At 43.4% G+C, this 23,974-nt stretch overlaps 1 protein-coding gene across 9 annotated transcripts in view; it reads left to right on the top strand.

Annotated features, from left to right (window-relative positions):
* Positions 1-23,974, top strand: part of LOC117065702 (protocadherin gamma-C4) — a 181,706-nt gene that overhangs the window by 37,700 nt on the left and 120,032 nt on the right. The window contains exon 1 of one of the 9 annotated variants that reach the window (XM_033180880.1): positions 5,622-8,391. The exons of 5 other annotated variants lie outside the window; for them this stretch is intronic. In XM_033180880.1, the coding sequence (XP_033036771.1) occupies positions 5,968-8,391 (2,424 nt within the window). In that variant the 5' untranslated portion in view covers positions 5,622-5,967. Of the gene's footprint in view, positions 1-5,621; positions 8,392-10,700; positions 13,299-14,364; positions 18,258-20,634; positions 23,561-23,974 lie in introns of those variants that run through there. 3 more of the 9 variants (XM_033180883.1, XM_033180874.1, XM_033180882.1) reach the window with 3 other exon arrangements.

Here is a 23,974-nt window from a genome sequence, read left to right as displayed (position 1 = left end):
GAAGTGAACCTCTTTAGGCACAGGAAGATTCGTGATTTTGTAAAGTGGATGACTCCCTTGTTCAGGTGAGGGAATTGTTTTTATTGGTTGGCATGAAAATTAAAGATTATCTTTGATTAGTGCTTAATTTTCTTAGTCCTTTGCAGGGAATCACATAATTCTAATGTTTTTCTTTTATATCAAAAGAATGTTCTGAAGTCTTAATTTTGTGAGGGGAAAATAATGCATGTCCTAGTTTTTCTTCACCTTTCTCTTCTTGGCAAACTATTTGTGTCTTGAATTGAGTACATCTCGTTTCTTAGGTTTTTTCCTATTATGTGACATTTGTAAGTTTCTTTCTTTTTCTAATGTGGGGGAAAATAATCCTAATTTAGGTCAATGTTATCAAGATCTTGGTTTTAGCTAGCATGGTGGCTCACACCTGTAATCCCACCTCTTCAGGAGGCTGAGACGGGAGGACCCCTTGAGGCCAGGAGTTTGAGACCAGCCTAGGCGACATAGCATGACTCTGTCTCTACCAAAAAGAAAAAAAAAATTAGCCAGATGTGTGGTGTACACCTGTAGTCCCAGCTACTCGAGAAGCTCTGATAGGAGAATTGCTTAAGTCCAGGGGTTTGAGGCTGCAGTGAGATATAATTGTATCACTGTGCCCTAGCCTGGGAGACAGAATGAGTCTCTCTCTCTCTCTTTCAAAAAAAAAAAAAAAGATTTTTTTTTTCAGTGTTACTTAATAATTATAAATGATGGAGGTTCATACAAGAGATCTTTCACCTTTACTACTTAGGAATCAAAAATTATTTTTAAAAAGATAAGAATCGTTGGTAACTGCAGCAGGGAACATCTGATCTTTGGCGTTAAAAGACTTGAATAACATTCCTGTAACTATCTGTCATTTACTTGGGCCAGTTACAATCGCCATTATCTTCCAACTAAAATTAAGACTTAAAAGACTTCCCTTATCAGAGATGGGATGTCCCTCTGTTGCCCAGTCTAGAGTAAAAATCCACTTGTAACTGCTGCTCATAGAGTGTGTATCCAGGGCAATGTAAATCTATGTTCCTGGGATGCAATCCTAAAGCTTGGCCCAAATAAGCTCTACTTATATTATTTTTTAAAACAAGACTTTCCTTATCTATCTGACTCAAATTCTAAGAAAATAATTTTATAACTTTTTTTTCAAACTACAAAGCAGCATAGTGAATAAGTATTTGTTGACATCACCATTATTATAATTATTTGGTTGTTAAGAAATAACTAAGCACTCGATGCTGTGTGCCTACTACGATGTCTTTTGCATACTGTGTGTCTGATAGTATTTAAGAGTGAAAATGACTGGGTGCAGTGGCTCACACCTGTAATCCCAACACTTTAGGAAGCCAAGGTGTGGGGCTCACAAAGTCAGGAGTTCAAGACCAGCCTGACCAACATGGTGAAACCCCGTCTGTACTAAAAATACAAAAATTAGCCGGGTGGGGTGGCATGGGCCTATAATCCCAGCTACTCAGGGGGCTGAGGCAGGAGAATCCCTTGATCCTTGGAGGTAGAGGTTGCAGTGAGTCAAGATCACGCCACTGCACTCCAGTCTGGGTGACAGAGTGAGACTCTGTCTCAAAAAATACTACTAATAATAAATAAATAAAGAGTGAAAATGAATTTTAAAACATGCTTGGTAGTGTCTGCTTACAGGACATATCTCTAAAAATAGATGACTGGTGAATGGGAGAACAAATGTTAATGAGGTTCAAATAAATAAAAATTTAAATATTTTAGCATTTTAACCCAGACAATAAGGCTTCCATCACATAGTAACTGTTTATTGAAATATTTCAAGAAAAAGGGGATTATCATTTAGAAGACTGATTTGTCTTATTTATTACGACTGAAATGTGCAAGCAAAATCATTGTTTCATGAACAGAAAACAGCAAAGTTTTTGACTATCAATGATGTTCGAATAGAAAACGGATCACTAAGGAGATAGGAGATTCTGTTACTGGCAGTCTTCAAAAGCAAGTTGATGGCCCTGGAATTAATGGAGTACAGGGGATTTTATAATTTGATGACTTGCTGAACTACGTTATAGTCAAGATTTTTTTCCAGTCATGAGTTGGAAGAATCTACAATCTAGTGGCATTATAGAATGGATTGGCCACTTGTGCATCTGAATTTGTTATGAATGTATAAGGAAAAAGTAATTGAGATGATACCTTGAAAATAAATGGAACCTCCTTTGTAACCTGACTTTGTCAGTCTTCATAAAGATAACACTGAGTTGATGTGATTTTAAATAAGGTGCTAAGAGTAATATGTGTTTTTCTAAACCAATATTGTGGTATTTACATTTAAGGAATTATTATAGATTTATTTATTTCAAGTTTCCAGATGTATATACCTAACCAAGAGATCTAATCATACACATCTTCAAAGCTCATTTTTTTGTATCTTTGTGATATACTTTGATAAAATAACAATTTTAAACAACTTGAATCTTGGATATTAGTCTCGTGAGTTGGATGGGCTGTTATATGTATGATTACTTCATAAACTCTGAAAGTGTGAATGTCATTTTATTATATCACCAATTTGGGATGTTAAACTACATCTTGAGCTTTCGTTGTTATAGGGAAAGCTCGCTAACTACTTTTCATAGAGACCACGCTGGTTTATTTTATTCTCTTTTTACCTGTGACCATTTCATTTAAACAAATAAAACATTTCACTGATGGAAAAACTGCCAACTTCTACTCTAGCAAAAGTCATTCATTCATGTGGACTGACCAACTGTTAAACATCCTGGCAATCATGGAATTTGCTAAATTCTGACTAAATAAGATTCTTTAATCCACCTGCAATACATATCATTAATAATAAGATAGGCTATCTGAGGTTTTGACAGTTCATTACAGAATTTTGAAACATCAGGAAAAAAACTACCAAATTATTGTCTTATTTTATGGTCTGTGAAAGCCTTTTTTTTTGGAAGACAGTCTTGCTCTGTCACCCAGGCTGGAATGCAGTGGTGTAATCTCAGCTCACTGCAACTTCCTCCTCCCTGATTCTCCTGCCTCAACCTCCCAAGTAGCTGGGATTACAGGTGCATTCCACCATGCCTAGCTAATTTTCATACTTTTAGTAGACATGGGGTTTTACCATGATGGCCAGGCGGGTCTCAAACTCCTGACCTTAAGTGATCCTCCCGCCTCAGCCTCCCAGAGCACTAGGATTACAGGTGTGAGCCACTGAGCCCGGCCTGAAAGGCATTCATTTCTGATCAGGCTTCTGTTGAGGTAGTAATTATCAAAGGGGAAGGAGTAAAATCTCAGAGGAGAAACATTGGAAAATACCTTTATCTTTGCTTGAGAATGAAAATCTAAATGGAACTTCAAAGAACTGTTTTGTTGTTCGTTTGTTTTTTAGTAAAAAAAAAAAAAAGAAAAGGCCCAAAAAGAAAAGAGAGAAGGTAATCAATTCAATGCCCAGGAAGCCAAATAGACTTTACATATAATTCTTTTTAATACAACCAAACAAATGGTTAGGATTCTTCCCAATATCTTAGTCAACAATAATATACGCTCTTTAAACTATGAAATGATTTCAATTTGATATAATGAGCTTATGTCAGATTTTATTAAACATGTCTTGGTGGTCTAGTAAAGATCTTTAATATTTAATTTTATGATGTTCAATAACTTAGAAAATGTGAATGCTAGAGATAATGAAGCCATTTACTCCGTAGGGTATGTATGCTTTGTGTTCAGAGTAGTCTATAATTTAATTTAACTAGATCTTATTTCTTTTTCTCCAAAGAAGGTACCAAGACACAATAAGTTAATTGAGACTTTTTTAAAACAGTAGAATAAGAAACAAATGTGAGATGAAACTATGAATTCTGAAGCATCAGGTAGAAATGGATCAAGACATTGAGAGCTATAACCTCCAAACATGAAAGTTTGTTTGAAAATGTCTACAACAAGCACTTATGTTGTTTAATAATCATACACTTTGCTTGCCTCAACAAGAATTTCAAAAGTAGTATTAAACAAATAGAATTTAACTCCAGTTTACAGAATTCATCTATAATACCTTTATTAGTTCCTTTAAACAAAATTTGTCTACTTTGTGAATGCAAAGATAACTATGGATTATTTTGATAGATGGAAACATAATCTCCTTCAAAATATTCCCTGTATTCTGGAGCAATGCCACCAGAAAGCAGAAATAGGTTACTTAGGAGACTCCCACAAAACTAAGTTAAGCTTTCTTAGTGTTAGTTCTGGATTCTCCTGGTTCTATCAGCTACTCTCCAGGACCTAAAATAATTTACAAACCAAGACTGTTTCTTGCCAGGTCTTTATTCCAGAGCAGATCATTCTCTTTTATTCTGCAACTGTGTGAAAGGAGCTTTCTTTTCTTTCTGCTAGCAGAGGGTAGCCTCGGATCCATCAATAATTTAGTTTTACTCTATCAACATCAGTGGAGAGACGAATACCTCTAAGGATCCTCTCAGGACAGTCCTGCATTTTGCTCAGATGCTGTCTAGAGATCCCTGTTTTCTCAATTGCACTAGAGTAGAGTAGGATGAAGATTTGAATTGCATACTAGGATGAAGAGTTGAAATGAATTGCATAATGAAAAAAATCAACCAATCCATTATCCACTTTCTTATGAATTCACAGCCCAGTAGGATCTCTGCAAATTTCTGCCTTCTGTAGAAAATGGGTTGCTTCTATAGCTGATTGTTGCAGCCAAGACAAACAATGATTTCTTTCTTTTTTTTCTCACAAGACTGTGAGTGAGAATATTTGGGTTCCGACATTGTTCTACTACCGTATAATCAATAATCAGGAACGAGGCAATTCCTTTCTTCCTTTCTTTCTCTCTTTCTCTCTCTCTCTCCCTCCCCCCCCGCCCTTTCTAGCGGACTTTTGCTCTTGTTGCCCAGGCTGCAGTGCAATGGTGTGATCTCGGCTCACTGCAACCTCCACCTCCCGGGTTCAAGTGATTTTCCTGTCTCAGCCTCCTGAGTAACTGGGATTACAGGCACGCGCCTCCACACCCGGATAATTTTGTATTTTTAGTAGAGATGGGGTTTCTTCATGTTGGTCAGGCTAGTCTCAAACTCCCAACCTCAGGTGATCCGCCTGCCTCGGCCTCACAAAGTGTGGGATTACAGGAGTGAGCAACCACGTCTGGCCCCCCACCTCTCATTAAAATGAAGGTGTTAGACCATCTCTAAGGTTCTATACAATCAAAAATTTATTAAAATAGGTCTATATGTTTTACAACAATTTTGACTTTCTGAATCCTGTATGATGGTGTCTAGAACCAATTAATGATGTCTAGTTCAATTAATACTGAATTAATTAAAATTTATATACACTGATGTAAATATTTTCTATGTAAAATTTTTCATATGTATTTAAATAAAATTTACCTTTTTGCCTTCAATGACTGATTTTCCTATGTGCAATAACGTGTGAGTCAGGGTCCAAAAGAGTCACTTGAAAGTTGCAAGGCAAAGCAGTTTTTAAAAAAATTATCTAAGATTATCAAACACCCATCCATGAGTACTGTTGCATTAATTCAGTGTCTTAAAATGGATTTTTAAATTATCAGGGATATCTAGAGCAAAGAAATTTAACAGGGAAATTTTGAAAGATGAAACAATTTTCTATGAAATCAGTGTATGGTGTGCATCGATCTAGTGCAGTAACTTAGTAAGGACTCAGAGCGCCGCTGTTCACCAACCAGGGGAAAACGGTGCGAGAGATCCCACAGAAACCACCGAGTTTTACAGCACAGAGAAACGACAGATTGCGATAAGCCCTCTTCCAGGCTGCACTAAACTCAAGCTTCTATCCTGCTGGATTCTGAGCTCCCCTTCCGAAGACAGAGGGGTCCACCCGGATACACCCGCATTCTGAAGCACTTCCCGAGACGGGCGCCTAAGTAAGAGAAGCAGGACTACTATGGCGGCTCAGCCAAGGGGCGGGGACTACAGAGGATTCCTCCTGCTCTCCATCCTCCTGGGGACCCTGTGGGAAGCCTGGGCAGAACGCATTCTCTACTCCGTGTCGGAGGAAACGGACAAAGGGTCCTTTGTGGGTGACATCGCCAAGGACCTAGGGCTGGAGCCCCAGGAGCTGGCGGAGCGCGGAGTCCGCATCGTCTCCAGAGGTAGGACCCAGCTTTTCGCCCTGAACCCGCGCAGCGGCAGCTTGGTCACTGCGGGCAGGATAGACCGGGAAGAGATCTGCGCTCAGAGCGCGCGGTGTCTGGTAAACTTTAACATCCTGATGGAAGATAAAATGAATCTTTACCCTATAGACGTGGAAATAATAGATATTAATGACAACGTTCCAAGATTCTTGACGGAAGAAATAAATGTAAAAATAATGGAGAATACAGCTCCCGGGATTCGGTTTCCGTTAAGCGAGGCTGGGGATCCAGATGTGGGCACGAACTCCCTCCACAGTTATCAGCTCAGCCCCAATCGCCACTTCTCCCTAGCTGTGCAAAGTGGAGACGATGGAACTAAGTACCCGGAACTGGTGCTGGAGCGGGTGCTGGACCGGGAGGAAGAGCGGGTTCACCACCTGGTCCTCACAGCCTCTGACGGCGGCGACCCGCCCCGATCCAGCACCGCCCGCATCCAGGTAACAGTGGTGGATGTGAATGACCACGCGCCTGTCTTCTTTCTGCCTCAGTACCAAGTAACTGTCCCCGAGAATGTACCAGTGGGCACAAAACTGCTCACGGTACATGCTATCGATCTGGACGAGGGAGTCAATGGGAAAGTGACATATTCTTTTCGGAAAATAACTCCTAAACTTCTACAGATGTTTCATCTGAACTCGCTTACAGGAGAAATATCAACTTTAGAAGGATTAGATTATGAAGAAACTGGCTTCTATGAAATGGAAGTTCAGGCTCAAGATGTTCCTGGTAGTCTGACAAAGGCAAAAGTACTGATCACAGTTTTAGATGTAAATGATAATGCTCCAGAAGTGATTATGACGTCTTTAAGTAGCTCAATCCCTGAAGACACACCTCTTGGAACAGTAATTGCTCTTTTCTACGTACAAGACAGAGATTCTGGGAAGAATGGTGAGGTGACCTGCACCATTCCAGAAAATCTACCTTTTAAATTAGAAAAATCAATAGATAATTACTATAGATTGGTCACAACCAAAAACTTGGACCGGGAAACACTCTCTTTGTATAACATCACACTGAAAGCCACAGATGGTGGAATTCCTCCCTTGTCCAGGGAAACTCACATCTTCATGCAGGTGGCAGACACCAACGATAACCCACCCACCTTCCCCCACTCATCCTACTCAGTCTACATCCCTGAGAACAACCCCAGAGGGGCCTCCATTTTCTTAGTGACTGCACAGGACCAGGACAGTGAGGAGAATGCCCAGGTCACTTATTCCTTGGCTGAAGACACCATCCAGTGGGGACCAGTGTCCTCCTATGTCTCCATAAACTCTGATACTGGAGTCCTGTATGCGCTGCAATCCTTTGACTTTGAGCAGTTGAGAGAACTACAACTAACAGTGACTGCACGAGACAGCGGGGACCCGCCTCTCAGTAGCAACATGTCACTGAGCCTGTTTATGCTGGACCAGAATGACAACCCGCCCGAGATCCTGTACCCGGCCCTCCCCACAGACGGTTCTACTGGCGTGGAGCTGGCACCCCGCTCCGCAGATCCCGGCTACCTGGTGACCAAGGTAGTGGCAGTGGACAAAGATTCAGGCCAGAACGCCTGGCTGTCATACCTCCTGCTTAGGGCCAGCGAGCCAGGACTCTTTGCAGTGGGGCTGCACACGGGCGAGGTGCGCACGGCGCGGGCCCTGCTGGACAAAGACGCGCTCAAGCAGAACCTCGTGGTGGCCGTCCAGGACCACGGCCAGCCTCCTCTGTCAGCCACCGTCACGCTCACCGTGGCTGTGGCCGACAGCATCCCCGAAGTCTTGGCCGACCTGGGCAGCCTTGAGCCCTCCAACGATCCTTACAATTCTGACCTCATGCTGTACCTGGTGGTGGCGGTGGCCGCAGTCTGCTGCATCTTCCTAGCCTTCGTTCTCGTACTGCTGGCGCTCAGGCTGCGGCGCTGGCTCAAGTCACGCCGGCTGCAGGCTTCAGAAGGTGGCTTGGCAAGTGTGCCCACCTCGCACTATGTGGGCATGGATGGGGTGCGGGCTTTCCTGCAGACCTATTCCCACGAGGTCTCCCTCACCTTGGACTCTCGGAAGAGTCACCTGATCTTCCCCCAGCCCAACTATGCGGACACACTTATCAGCCAGGAGAGCTGTGAGAAAAATGATTCTTTGCTAACATCCGTGGGTTTTCATGAATGTAAAGACAAAGTGCCAACTATTCAGGTGAGCCCAGCCCTTCCTTTATTTCCATGAGTAATTTGTTTGCATGATATTTCTCTATTATTTTGCAAAACAAGTGTTTTGAAAATAAGGATTTTAAAAACTTTGTAGAGATAAAACTGAGTTTACCAGTTTCCTTCAGTTGTGACACTTTAATATAGTACACATAGGTTATAGCATTTCTTTAGTGAAAGCCTGTGGACAAGATTATGAAAAAGTGGACTATCACGTTCTATAATTTCCACCTACTTTCCAATCTATGTTCCAACCTACTTTCTTCACTCATATGTTTTATAAATTAGAATGAATCGAGTCTTTCATATTGCACAAGGTTAGCAGGAATAAAACACACCTCAGCTGCCTTCTCAGGATTCTCTTTTGCACTTAAATATATAAAAGGTTCTGAAAGATTTCTTCCATGTGAAGATTTTTTTCTGTGCCTGAATCTGCCTCCATGTACCTCAGCTTGGTGGTCCTAAAAAATCTTGATTGCTTCTTGACCTATTTACCGTATAATGACCTATTAATGGGGTGGTAGTAGAAGGTTAGATTTATGCCTAAAGAATGAAATGTGTGTGTATCACACTTCACTAAGATCTATATCAAAGACAGATGCCACACTAAAGGCCATCAGACAAAACCAATAAAATATGTCAAATGAAATGTCATTTCAAGTGTTGTAATTGGCATTTGTGACATAGGCAATTACATGTTTTAACAGAGAATTCCAGTGTGCTGTTTTAGTGGTACAGCCAGGTGAAGTGTGTCTGTGGACTATCAAAGTGGGAGATTGGGGATACTGGCTGTGTTTCAACTGTCTCATTTACTTAAACCCTCGACCGTCTTATGTACACAGATCCTAGACCAGTAGTTGATTTTATTTATTAGGTCTACTGAAAAATTCAGTTGGAAATAACCCAATCTGGGATTAACTATTTCCGTATTCTTTTGTGTAACATTTTAGTAAAACTCAATATATCAAGTGATTGTCATCCAGAAGGGGTGGATGACAAAGTAATCTTGATTCCAGAGACCTTTGAGTATTAATTAAAAAGACCCTTTTAGCCAGGTATGGTGTTGCAAGCTATAGTCCACCTGCATGGGAGGCTGAGGCAAGAGGACAGCTTGAACCCAGGAACTGGAGGCCCACCTAGATAATATAACAAGATTCTGTCTTTTCAAAAAAAGACTTCTTTTTAGACTAGTGTTGTATTTGGTAGTATTTTGCACATGATAGACTGTACAATAATGTGGGGGATATATTTTACAAGTTCTGCAGTGTTCACATTTCAGATGTACAATCACTTGGGGTAGCAGACAATGTTGCTGACACTAACAATGTTACTGAGGGAAGATCCTATGCCAGAAATACGGTTATAAGGTATTTTGTGAAAGAAAATCTTCTGACAAAAATGTATTAGATGCATAAAATTGTTTTTAAGCAACGGAGAGAAATAATCACTAAACTCAGTGAGCTATTGAAATCAAATTTTCCAGGGATTGTTTCCTTCCATGCAGAGGTCACCAAGGAATGTAAAATACCTGCAGAGGTAGGAAGCAGTGCTGCGGTGCAGCAGATCTCAGTGACTTTGTGTTTTGAGGCTATGTATTATGCCCCTGATAACTCTGAAGATGAATGTTGTATTTCATAACCAGGAAAATAATTGTGTAATGAGGAGAGGAGTAGGCTATTGCCTGTGATCATCGAAATGAGAATCACATAATATTCCTGTAATGAAATCACTGAAAATATTGGGAAAGCGGATGTATTTGAAGATAAGTATAAATTGCACCTTCTAAAAGGCAATTTTGGCATTACTGATACTCTCCGGAAAACGTTGAAATAAATCAATTTGGAGGTACTTACAAAAGTGGAGAAAATGTTAGGAATAATGAAAGAAAGATAAAATGTATCCAGTATATTTCTAATGAGTAAGCATGGAAAATTACTGTATTCTGAGATGGTTTAGGCCAAGTTTGCGTTATGGCTATCTTTATATACATAGTGCATGTTTGAAGATTGGGGAAAGCTTATGTCAATAGACAGATGTTTATGTACTTAATCTACATGATTTGCCTAAAAATCTTCAAAGTTGGGATGAAGGCATTCCTAAGAGTACATTTTTAGACGTCATTAAATATATAGACATATCCATGTAGTTTTTGTTCTTTCAGTTAGGCACACAATTATAATTACTGCACTGGTTAACTTGAAGCAGCAGAGGCTGTAGTTTCCTAGTGATCACTCTGGGTGCCGCTGTTGGCCAAAGTGGAGAGCTTGGCCCTCCAGATCTCCTCGCGCAGCCGCAACGCGCTTTCCCGGGCAGCCCCAGCTCAGACTCCCCAGCGCCAGCCTTTACACTGCTTGCTCCTCGGAAAAAGAAGAATTTTTTACTGAACTGGAACTGGAACTGGAACTAAAGTCCTTTCGGAGATCCGAAAAACAGCAATACAGAGGTTATTTGTAACCCGGCGTCTCCAGGCTGGTGAGCAAGCTGAGGAGAGCAAGAGGGATGGGGAGTTGCGCCGGGAAGGTGGGCCGGGCTGAGTGGCTGCCAATGCTCTTTCTCTTCCTGCTGCTTTTGTTCTGCCCGGCGCTCTGTGAGCAGATCCGATACCGGATTCCCGAGGAAATGCCTAAGGGCTCAGTAGTGGGGAACCTCGCCACCGACCTGGGGTTCAGCGTCCAGGAGTTACCGACTCGAAAACTGCGCGTCAGTTCGGAGAAGCCTTACTTCACCGTGAGCGCAGAGAGAGGGGAGTTGCTTGTGAGCAGCAGGCTAGACAGGGAGGAGATATGCGGGAAGAATCCAGCTTGTGCTCTGGAATTTGAGGCTGTTGCTGAAAATCCACTGAACTTTTATCACGTGAATGTGGAGATCGAGGACATTAATGACCACACGCCAACATTCACGCAAAATTCCTTTGAGCTGCAAATAAGTGAGTCTGCGCAGCCTGGCACACGATTTATATTAGGATCTGCCCATGATGCGGATATTGGTAGCAACACACTGCAGAATTACCAACTCAGTCCCAGTGATCATTTCTCACTGATAAATAAAGAGAAATCAGATGGTAGTAAATACCCTGAGATGGTACTGAAGACACCTTTGGACCGAGAAAAGCAGAAATCTTACCACTTGACTTTGACTGCCTTGGACTTTGGAGCTCCACCCCTAAGCAGCACTGCACAGATACAAGTTCTAGTGACTGATGCCAATGATAATGCTCCAGTGTTCAGTCAAGAGGTATACAGGGTGAGCCTTTCAGAAAACGTGTACCCGGGGACCACGGTGCTACAGGTGACTGCCACAGACCAGGATGAGGGTGTCAATGCCGAGATTACTTTCTCTTTCAGTGAAGCTAGCCAGATCACCCAATTTGACCTGAACTCTAACACTGGGGAAATTACTGTTTTAAATACATTAGATTTTGAAGAAGTCAATGAATATTCCATAGTTTTGGAAGCAAGGGACGGTGGAGGAATGATTGCACAATGCACAGTGGAGGTAGAAGTCATAGATGAAAATGACAACGTCCCAGAAGTGATATTCCAGTCTCTACCCAACCTAATTATGGAGGACACTGAGCTAGGAACACATATTGCTTTGCTCAAAGTCCGTGACAAGGATTCCAGACACAATGGTGAAGTTACTTGTAAATTGGAAGGTGATGTGCCATTTAAAATATTAACTTCTTCAAGAAACACGTATAAATTAGTGACAGATGCTGTTCTAGACCGCGAGCAGAATCCAGAGTACAATATCACCATTACGGCCACAGATCGGGGCAAGCCTCCCCTCTCCTCCAGTTTCAGCATCACCCTGCACATTGGTGATGTAAACGACAACGCTCCGGTTTTCTCACAGTCTTCCTATATAGTCTACGTGGCCGAGAACAACTCGCCTGGGGCCTCTATTTCACAAGTCAGCGCTTCCGATCCTGACTTGGGGCCTAACGGCCAAGTCTCTTACTCCATCGTGGCCAGTGACCTGGAGCAGCGGGAGCTGTCATCCTACGTGTCCATAAGCACGGAGAGCGGCGTGGTGTTCGCGCAGCGCGCCTTCGACCACGAGCAGCTGCGCGCCTTCGAACTCACACTGCAGGCCCGCGACCAGGGCTCGCCTGCGCTCAGCGCCAACGTGAGCCTGCGCGTGTTGGTGGGCGACCGCAACGACAATGAGCCTAGGGTGCTGTACCCCGCGCTGGGTCCCGATGGCTCTGCGCTCTTCGATATGGTGCCGCGCGCTGCAGAGCCCGGCTACCTGGTGACCAAGGTGGTGGCGGTGGACGCAGACTCAGGACACAACGCCTGGCTGTCCTACCACGTGCTGCAGGCTAGCGAGCCCGGGCTCTTCAGCCTGGGGCTGCGCACGGGCGAAGTGCGCACGGCACGTGCCTTGGGCGACAGGGATGCGGCCCGACAGCGCCTGCTGGTCGCTGTGCGTGATGGTGGACAGCCACCACTCTCTGCCACTGCCACATTGCACCTGGTCTTCGCCGACAGCTTGCAGGAGGTGCTGCCGGATATCACTGACCGCCCCGACCCCTCTGACCCCCAGGCTGAGCTGCAGTTTTACCTAGTGGTGGCCTTGGCCTTGATCTCAGTGCTCTTCCTCCTGGCCATGATTTTGGCCATTGCCTTGCGCCTGCGACGCTCCTTCAGCCCCGCCGCCTGGAGCTGCTTCCAGCCTGGTCACTGTGTTAAATCCGAATCCGTGGTTCCCCCCAACTACAGCGAAGGGACTTTGCCTTATTCCTACAACCTATGTGTTGCACATACAGGAAAGACGGAGTTTAATTTCCTAAAATGTAGTGAACAGTTGAGTTCAGGACAGGACATACTTTGTGGTGATTCATCTAGAGCCTTGTTTCCACTTTGTAATTCCAGTGAATTGACTTCCCATCAGGTGAGTTTCCTTTAAGTATAACTTAATTCTCATTGCCTACCCATTTCTCTATATTCACAAGAAAATATCATATTTGCAGGAAAATATATAATTTTTAGATCTCATGAATCATTTGAGGAAAGTTGTAGTCAGTTAAAAAGCTGTCATATCATTCTTCAAAGGAGGAGTGAAGTAGGAGCAATGGCCCAACAATTTGTTTGTTTTTTAGCCAAGCTTAGATTTACAAAGCAATGAGGGTGTGGTTTTAACCACAAAGTGAAAATGTTAGACAGTTATGGGCTCTCTCCTAAAAGGTGAATGAGATTTTTCCCATACATTTTCCTTCTTGTTGCCTAATATATGATGAATACTTTTTTCAGCTTGGACATACCATAAATTAAAAAATAATAAAGTCAAAGAATTTAAGCTAAAATTCAACACTTTCCTTAACTAATTTAACTGGTATGGTCTCCATAGTAGTCTACTGTTTCTTGTGTTAACTTCCCTTTTGTTTCAAGAGCTCTTAGAATAAGGAGTCAACTGGATTTTTATGTCCATGGACCCCTTGTGATTATATGCAGTGTACGCTGTGTGTGTGTGTGTGATCCTTTTACTTAGAAAATGGTCTGCTATGCTCATGAGAAGATCAAAAGCAGAATCTCCTTACTTGCAACATAGGAGTTTCAGGATTAATCTGTATTCAAGCTCATTCCATATCCTCCATCAAAGAAAAGACAATGTTTTGTGTCTGTTGTCCCTCTCACATGCAGCCCTAATATATAATGTGTAACTGCCTTCTCTGCAGCCCTAAACTAATATAGCTATGGGTCTTCTAATCATCCTGCTACCTCTAAGAGAGAAATATAGTCTTGAAAACTGCCAATCTGGTGTGCATACAAAATATATACAAAATATGAAGGAACATTATATGAGCCTTTTGCTAGGTATCTCTAAGCAACTGCTTCAGTTAATGGCCACTTTACAAATTGCTGAAGAAAGGAAACCTCTTTTGATTCTTTTTCTTTTTTCTTTGTCTTTCTTTCTTTCTTTCTTTCTTTTTTTTTTTTTTTTTTTTTGAGACAGAGTCCCTGTGTGTCACTCAGGCTGTAGTACAGTGGCACAATGATACCTCACTGCAACCTCAAACTCCTGGGCTCAAGCATTCCTTCCGCATCAGCCTCCTGACTAGCTGGAACTCAGGCTCATGCCACCAGACCTGTCCAATTTCTCTGTTTTTAGTACAGACAGTATTTTCCTTCACTAATTTAACTGGTATGGTTTCCATTGTCTACCCAGTTTTCCATATGCATAATATATTCACAGGAAAATATAAAGTTTTCAGATTTCATTAATTGTTTTAAGAAAGTTTTAGTCAGTGAAAAAGCTATCATACCATTCTTCAAAGGAAGGGTGAAGTAGGCTGATCTGCTATGTTGTCCAGGCTGGTCTTGAAGGGAAACAGATTTTTTGTAGTCATACTTACTGTTTGGCTTCTTAGTAAGTATTATATAGTCATTACTTTTTGCAGTTCTTTAGATCAAAGTATTAATGTAGGTAAAGTTAACTTTAGAATATATGTCTACCTTAAAAAGTCAAGTCTGCTTTAAGTTTAATCATCTCTGGTGAAAGGGATGGGATGGAGCTTTGCTTTTTATCATATATTCATCTGTACTTTTCAAGTATTCAAATAGAAAAATATAAACAATGTAAATAAAATAGCGAAACAATGTAATATCTCATAAAACTGCAATGGTAAAAGCATTTATCCTATTGAAATTCCACAATTTTTATTTGAAAACATTATCAACATGTAATTCAAGTGGCATTTAGAAGAATAATTTAAAAGCAACAACTCTATGGAAAGCTTCTAAAATGATTAAGTAGTTTAAACCAAATAAAACAATTTCTGAGTCAGTCATCTCCAGTAGGTCTATTTTAGTCTCAAGATAAATTCATTTCTGGTGACAACTGAAGTTCTTAGTTATTTGTTAGTATTTATTGGAGACATTTACAATAAAGCTTAGAGCACGGTGGGAAATGAAAGTATCATGTTATTTTTTTAAGACCAAATGTGTTGCAGAAATGTAAGTAATCCAATGCTACAATCTGATCATTCTGATCTAATCTGATCATTTAATAACACTAAATAAAACCTTCATCTCACATTCTTTGGCTGTTTCTTTTAAAATATGGGTTTAGGGATAAATCAAATAAATTCAAAACAAAGTAATAAGCAGATGGTATTTTTTTCTCAGTAATCTAGTAGAGTATTACATTTAGAAGTAATCTGTATCTCAGTGCAGTAACTATTTAGGACTCTAAGCGCCGCTGTTCACCTACTGGGAGAGAAATGCAACCGAAAACACTCAGATCTCACACCTCGCAAAGACCTGCAGATGCCACAAACTAACTGCTGGACTGTAGCGAAACCCCACCCCTGCTTGGAGGCACTCCAGGTTTCCGGAGGATTATCATCTCCATAGCTGCGGCAAGAAACTAAATAAGACCCACTTATGCGCAGTGAAGATTCTGAGGGGATTCTGCAGCAAAATAACAATGGCCGCTCCACAGAGTCGCCCCAGACGCGGCGAGCTGATCCTGCTGTGCGCGCTGCTGGGGACGCTGTGGGAAATCGGGAAGGGACAGATTCGCTACTCGGTGCCAGAAGAGACGGACAAAGGCTCCTTCGTGGGTAATGTCTCCAAGGACCTGGGGCTGGACCCCCGGGAGCTGGCAAAGCACGGAGTCCGTATCGTCTCCAGAGGTAGGATGCAGCTCTTTGCCCTGAACCCGAGCAGCGGCAGCTTGGTCACTGCGGGCAGGATAGACCGGGAGGAGCTCTGCGCTCAGAGCCTGCGGTGTCTGATAAATATTAACATCCTGGTTGAGGATAAAGGAAAACTCTTTGGGATAGAAATAGAAATAATTGATATTAACGATAATAACCCGAAATTCCAGGTCGAAGATCTAGAAGTAAAAATTAACGAAATCGCGGTTCCTGGAGCACGTTATCCACTCCCAGAAGCTATTGACCCGGATGTGGGCGTGAACTCCCTCCAGAGCTACCAGCTCAACCCCAATCACCACTTCTCCCTGGACGTGCAGACTGGAGACAATGGAGTCATAAACCCAGAGCTGGTGCTGGAGCGCGCCCTGGACAGGGAGGAAGAGGCTACTCACCACCTGGTCCTCACGGCCTCAGATGACGGCGAGCCGCGTCGCTCCAGCACGGTGCGCATCCATGTGACAGTGTTGGATACAAATGACAACGCCCCGGTTTTTGCTCAACCGATTTACAGAGTGAAAGTCCTTGAGAACGTGCCCCCAGGCACGCGGTTGCTTACTGCAACAGCCAGTGACCCGGATGAGGGAACCAACGGAAAAGTGGTATACAAATTCCGGAAAATTAATGAAAAACAAACTCCGTTATTCCAGCTTAATGAAAATACTGGGGAAATATCAATAGCAAAAAGTCTAGATTATGAAGAATGTTCGTTTTATGAAATGGAAATACAAGCCGAAGATGTGGGGGCACTTCTGGGGAGGACCAAATTGTTCATTTTGGTGGAAGATGTAAACGACAATAGACCAGAAGTGATCATTACGTCTTTGTTTAGTCCAGTGTTAGAAAATTCTCTTCCCGGGACAGTAATTGCGTTCTTGAGTGTGCATGACCAAGACTCTGGAAAGAATGGTCAAGTTGTCTGTTACACACGTGATAATTTACCTTTTAAATTAGAAGAGTCAATAGATAATTATTATAGATTAGTGACAAGGAAATATTTGGACCGAGAAAATGTCTCTATCTACAATATCACAGTGATGGCCTCAGATCTAGGAACACCGCCTCTGTCCACTGAAACTCACATCACCCTGCACGTGGCAGACATTAATGACAACCCTCCTACATTCCCTCGTGCCTCCTACTCAGCCTATATCCTAGAGAACAACCTGAGAGGAGCCTCCATCTTCTCCTTGACTGCACACGACCCCGACAGCCAGGAGAATGCCCAGGTCACTTACTCTGTGACCGAGGACACGCTGCAAGGGGCGCCCCTATCCTCGTACATCTCCATCAACTCTGACACCGGTGTCCTGTATGCGCTGCAATCTTTCGACTATGAGCAGATCCGAGACCTGCAGCTACTGGTAACAGCCAGCGACAGCGGGGACCCGCCCCTCAGCAGCAATGTGTCATTAAGCCTGTTCGTGCTGGATCAGAATGACAACGCGCCCGAGATCCTGTACCCCGCCCTCCCCACAGACGGTTCCACTGGCGTGGAGCTGGCGCCCCGCTCCGCAGAGCCTGGCTACCTGGTGACCAAGGTGGTGGCGGTGGACAGAGACTCGGGCCAGAACGCCTGGCTGTCCTACCGCCTGCTCAAGGCCAGCGAGCCAGGACTCTTCGCAGTGGGGCTGCACACGGGCGAGGTGCGCACGGCGCGAGCCCTGCTGGACAGAGACGCGCTCAAGCAGAGCCTCGTGGTGGCCGTCCAGGACCACGGCCAGCCCCCTCTCTCCGCCACTGTCACGCTCACCGTGGCCGTGGCTGACAGCATCCCCGAAGTCCTGACCGAGTTGGGCAGTCTGAAGCCTTGGGTCGACCCGAACGATTCGAGCCTTACACTCTATCTCGTGGTGGCGGTGGCTGCAGTCTCCTGTGTCTTCCTTGCCTTTGTCGTTGTGCTTCTGGGGCTCAGGCTTCGGCGCTGGCACAAGTCACGCCTGCCCCAGGGTTCCGGTGGCAGATTGGTGGGTGTGCCTGCCTCACATTTTGTAGGTGTTGAGGAGGTACAGGCTTTCCTGAAGACCTATTCCCACGAAGTCTCCCTCACCGCAGACTCGCGGAAGAGTCACTTGATCTTTCCCCAGCCCAACTACGCAGACACGCTCATCAGTCAGGAGAGCTGTGAGAAAAATGATTCTTTGTTAACATCCATAGATTTTCATGAATGTAAGAATGAAGCTGATCGTGGTCAGGTGAGTTTAGTTCTTTGCTTGCTTTTAATTTCCAGATGAATTTTATTTGGCATAAATTATGTTTTGAAAAACATTGTGAGGATAGTTGAAAATAGTTTTTAAGGCGTATCACAGAGTTTCAGGTTTATTTTGTTGGTGTTACTATAAAGTTAAACTCTAATAGTCATAGGTTGTTGTTTCATTTGCTTTTAAACGACTTGGAAAAGATTGTTGAACCATTTTAAGCCTTCCAGTATTTTATTCCTATTATCACTCATTCACTAAAGAAGTACCTACCCATCCGTGCCGGTAATTTTGTTATTGTTTGTGTGTACGTGTGTGTGTGTGTGTGTGTGTGTATCCTAAACTAGAACTTCAGAAAATTATCAAGAAGTCTAAAGCCTTGTATTAGCTTAGCAAAAGTAAAATATATCTCAGAATTTTTAGGGTTATGTTTAGCATTTGAACCTATAACTAGGCTCTTGTAGATTTTTTCACTTTAAACCTCTTTTCTGAGCCCTGTTTCTGTACCAGTGCCCTTCAAAACTTTAATACTTCTTTCCATCTTTCAAAACATGAACAAACTTTAAAGATGGATCTTGGTGGCAGATGAGACTGGTTACTAAATATTAAGTATGTGTGTCAGTGGTCACCTGGGTTCCATGCCCATGGAGACATGAAATCTAAAGCCTAGAGTGTCCATTGCTCCCCCAAACAAAAAACAAAACCTAAAACATTAGATCTGAATTAAAATGTAATTTTAAACTGTTGAAAGTGACTTTTGTAAAATACGAAAGAACGTATTTCAATACAATTCCAATTAGCTGTTTTGGTTGTGCATTGACATGAAATGGTGAGAATGTTGATTTTAAGAACCAACCTTTCAGGTACACAAGTTCTAAATAAGCTGATCAATTCAATTAAGTTATTCAGTCTTGGCTGGACACAGTGGCTCATGTCTGAAATCCCAGCACTTTGGGAGCCTGGAGCAGGGGAACAGCTAGAGCCCTGGGGTTTGAAACTGCAGTGAGCTATGATCATGCCACTGCAGTCCAGCCTAGGTGACAGAACTAGACCCTGTTTTTTAAAAAAACTAATATTAGGCTGGGCACGGTGGCTCATGCCTGTAATCCCAGCACTTTGGGAGGCCGAGGCGGGTAGATAGATCACGAGGTCAGGAGTTCAAGATCAGCCTGGCCAACATGGTGAAATCCCGTCTCTACTAAAAATGACAAAAGTTATCTGGGCGTGGTGGCACGCGCCTATGGTCCCAGCTACTTGGGAGGCTGAGGCAAAAGAATCACTTGAACCCAGAAGGTGGAGGTTGCAGTGAGCCATGACTGTGTCACTGCACTCCAACCTGGGCAACAGGGCGAGACTCCATCTCCAAAAAAAAAAAAAAGAATATTAATAGTAAAAACTCAATATAGGCTGCCCATTACTATATTCCTGCATACCTTCTTGTAGCATTTGAATAAAGTTAATCCCTGGATTGATTGATGTAAGGTAGAAGTAGATGACCCAGTAAATGTTTGTTATTAATGAAAAGGACATTTCCTAAGGATTGTGTAGTGTTCTACTGTATGGTGCATATTCAGTGGAGTGGGAGTTAACTTCATAGTTTGTATACCATTTGGATGCACATTTGAGAGGACAACATATTATTGGCACTTTGCAATTTAAAAAACTGTGATGAAAGTTGCCTTGGTAGGAAAGCAAATCCTTACTCTACCTAAAAATGTTGGCTAGTTGTTTTTATTAATCTGACAAATGGACTAAAGAAGGTTGACCAATGTCACTATATTCCATAAATTTATGAAAACAAACTTATGAGCTTCATTTATCCAATTCCAAAGTCACTTCTTCACTACAGTGATGGTACATAGATAGGATAATAATGCAATCCACTAGAATATCCATTTGTACCTTGTATTGCAGAATAAATAAGCATTTCTCCAGTAACTCTTAAGAATGAATTTATGTACTGTAAAAGATATGACATAAGACAAGTATTTTGAGATATGAAGAAGAGCAATGTAGTAGGGTATATCATTTCTTGGCTGCATCATGCGGGCAGTATAAAGTAATATTTTGTGAAGTAGAAGAGTAAAGAAAAATTATTTTTATAAAGAATGTTAATATTGTTAGGAAGAGGAGATGTTTGGGGATTGGTACAAAATTGCCACAACTTTAAAAAATAGTTTTAAATAGTATAGATTTCCCTAATATGTGTAATATAAAACAGTAGAAATATTGGGGGGTCGGAAATCGTATAAATGAACAGAAGAATGATAAAATTGTTTCCACACGCCATAGCTAATAAAAATCAATTTTTGAAATCAATGTATTATGAAGCCTCTGAGAGCAAGAACTGTAACATGTTAATTATTATATTGCAGTGACAAGGGCAATACTTAGTTCTAGCTAAGAGTTCAAGGTATGTTTGCAGAATGGTGAAAGAATGGACCAATGTATGCAGGTTTGCATAAAAACCCAACGTGATATTTCTAACAATTTGGAAAACAGAAAAGATACCTTAAAGAGTGTGTTATAATTTGTTATTAAATATATGAACGTAAAAACTTGGCTTGTTGAGTTAGGCCCTCAAATACAATTACTGCGCTGGTTAAACTGAAGCAGCAGAGGCTGTAGTTTCCTAGTGCTGACTCTGGGCGCCGCTGTTGGCCAAAGTGGAGAGCTTGGCCTCCAGCTCTCCTCGCGCAGCCGCAACGCGCTTTCCAGGGCAGCCCCGGTTCAGACTCCCCAGCGCCAGCCTTTGCACCGCTTCCTCCTCGGAAAAAGAAGAATCTTTTCCTGAACTGAAATTGGAACTAAAGTCCATTCGGAGATCCGAAAATCTGCAATAAAGAGGTTATTTGTAACTCGGCGTCTCCAGGCTGGTGAGCAAGCTGAGGAGAGCAAGAGGGATGGGGAGCGGCGCTGGGGAGCTGGGCCGGGCTGAGAGGCTGCCAATGTTCTTTCTCTTCCTGCTGCCTTTGTTCTGCCCGGCGCCCTGTGAGCAGATCCGCTACCGGATTTCCGAGGAAATGCCCAAGGGCTCAGTAGTGGGGAACCTCGCCACCGACCTGGGGTTCAGCGTCCAGGAGTTACCGACTCGAAAACTGCGCGTCAGTTCGGAGAAGCCTTACTTCACCGTGAGCGCAGAGAGAGGGGAGTTGCTTGTGAGCAGCAGGCTAGACAGGGAGGAGATATGCGGGAAGAATCCAGCTTGTGCTCTGGAATTTGAGGCTGTTGCTGAAAATCCACTGAACTTTTATCACGTGAATGTGGAGATCGAGGACATTAATGACCACACGCCAACATTCACGCAAAATTCCTTTGAGCTGCAAATAAGTGAGTCTGCGCAGCCTGGCACACGATTTATATTAGAAGTAGCAGAAGATGCAGATACTGGCTTAAACTCTCTACAGAAGTATAAACTCTCTCTTAACCCAAGTTTCTCATTAATAATTAAGGAGAAACAAGATGGTAGTAAATACCCGGAACTGGCGTTGGAGAAAACCTTAGACCGGGAACAACAGAGTTACCATCGTTTAGTCCTGACTGCCTTGGACGGTGGAGATCCACCCCTAAGCGGCACCACTGAGCTCCGTATCCAGGTAACTGACGCCAATGATAATCCCCCGGTATTCAGCCGGGATGTGTACAGAGTCAGCCTTCGGGAAAACGTGCCACCAGGCACCACTGTGCTGCAAGTGTCAGCCACCGACCAAGACGAGGGCATCAACTCAGAAATTACTTATTCCTTCTATAGAACCGGGCAAATCTTTGGTCTGAATTCAAAGAGCGGGGAAATTACCACTCACAAGAAACTGGATTTTGAAGAAACCAAGGAATATTCAATGACAGTAGAAGGGAGGGATGGTGGTGGACTGGTTGCACAATGTACAATTGAAATTAATATTCAAGATGAAAATGACAATAGCCCAGAAGTTACATTCCATTCTCTACTTGAGATGATTCTGGAAAACGCGGTGCCTGGAACACTAATTGCGTTGATCAAAATACATGACCAAGATTCTGGGGAAAATGGGGAAGTTAATTGTCAATTACAAGGCGAAGTCCCTTTCAAGATTATCTCTTCATCCAAAAATTCATATAAGTTGGTAACAGATGGAACCCTAGACCGAGAGCAGACCCCGGAGTACAACGTCACCGTCACAGCCACAGACATGGGCAAGCCGCCCCTCTCCTCCAGCATAAGCGTCATCCTGCATATCAGCGACGTCAACGACAACGCTCCGGTTTTCCACCAGGCGTCCTACTTAGTCAGTGTAGCCGAAAACAACCCCCCTGGGGCCTCCATCGCCCAAGTCTGCGCCTCGGACCCGGACTTGGGGTTGAATGGCCAAGTCTCCTACTCCATCATGGCCAGCGACCTAGAGCCTCTGGCACTAGCCTCTTACGTGTCCGTGAGCGCGCAAAGTGGCGTGGTGTTCGCGCAGCGCGCCTTTGACTACGAGCAGCTGCGCGCCTTCGAACTCACACTGCAGGCCCGCGACCAGGGCTCACCTGCGCTCTGTGCGAACGTGAGCCTGCGCGTGTTGGTGGGCGACCGCAACGACAATGAACCTAGGGTGCTGTACCCCGCGCTGGGTCCCGATGGCTCTGCGCTCTTCGATATGGTGCCGCGCGCTGCAGAGCCCGGCTACCTGGTGACCAAGGTGGTGGCGGTGGACGCAGACTCAGGACACAACGCCTGGCTGTCCTACCACGTGCTGCAGGCTAGCGAGCCCGGGCTCTTCAGCCTGGGGCTACGCACGGGCGAAGTGCGCACGGCACGTGCCTTGGGCGACAGGGATGCGGCCCGACAGCGCCTGCTGGTCGCTGTGCGTGATGGTGGACAGCCACCACTCTCTGCCACTGCCACATTGCACCTGGTCTTCGCCGACAGCTTGCAGGAGGTGCTGCCGGATATCACTGACCGCCCCGACCCCTCTGACCCCCAGGCTGAGCTGCAGTTTTACCTAGTGGTGGCCTTGGCCTTGATCTCAGTACTCTTCCTCCTGGCCATGATTCTGGCCATTGCCTTGCGCCTGAGACGCTCCTCCAGCCCCGCCGCCTGGAGCTGCTTCCAACCTGGTCTCTGTGTCAAGTCTGGACCTGTGATTCCCCCCAACTACAGCGAGGGGACTTTGCCTTATTCCTACAACCTATGTGTTGCACATACAGGAAAGACGGAGTTTAATTTCCTAAAATCTAGTGAGCAATTGAGTTCAGGACAAGACATACTTTGTGGTGATTCATCTGGGGCCTTATTTCCACTTTGTAATTCCAGTGAGTCGACTTCCCATCCTGAGTTGGTGAGTTTTATTTATGTCTATTCTTTTTCATTACCCACCCAATTTTCTGTATTTACATGAAAATACCGTATATTGTCAGGTCTAATGAGTTGTCTTAGGAAAGTTGTAGCTGCTCAGAAAAGCTGTCCAACCATTCTTTAAGAGGAGCAGTGGATTGTGAGTTGTTATATCACATAAAAGAAGTAGCCTTATAGGTTTACAAAGTAGTGAGAGTTTGCTCTTAGCTTCCTAGCTAGCAAAAACATTTGGTACTTTTTTTGTCCTCTTTCTCAAAGCTAATGAAATTAGCTTTTACCCATTGATTGTCTCATTCTTTAACATGTTTATATTTTATCTGTAGATAAATATTAAATTTAATGTATGTAAACATTTAATTCATCTTTCAAAGCAAAGAAACTGCTAGTAGTTGTCTTT

The sequence above is a fragment of the Trachypithecus francoisi genome, unplaced genomic scaffold, assembly GCF_009764315.1.
Source record: "Trachypithecus francoisi isolate TF-2019V2 unplaced genomic scaffold, Tfra_2.0 Lachesis_group2, whole genome shotgun sequence".
NCBI classification, from domain to species: Eukaryota; Metazoa; Chordata; class Mammalia; order Primates; family Cercopithecidae; genus Trachypithecus; species Trachypithecus francoisi.
This window is presented reverse-complemented; position numbering and strand designations above follow the sequence as displayed.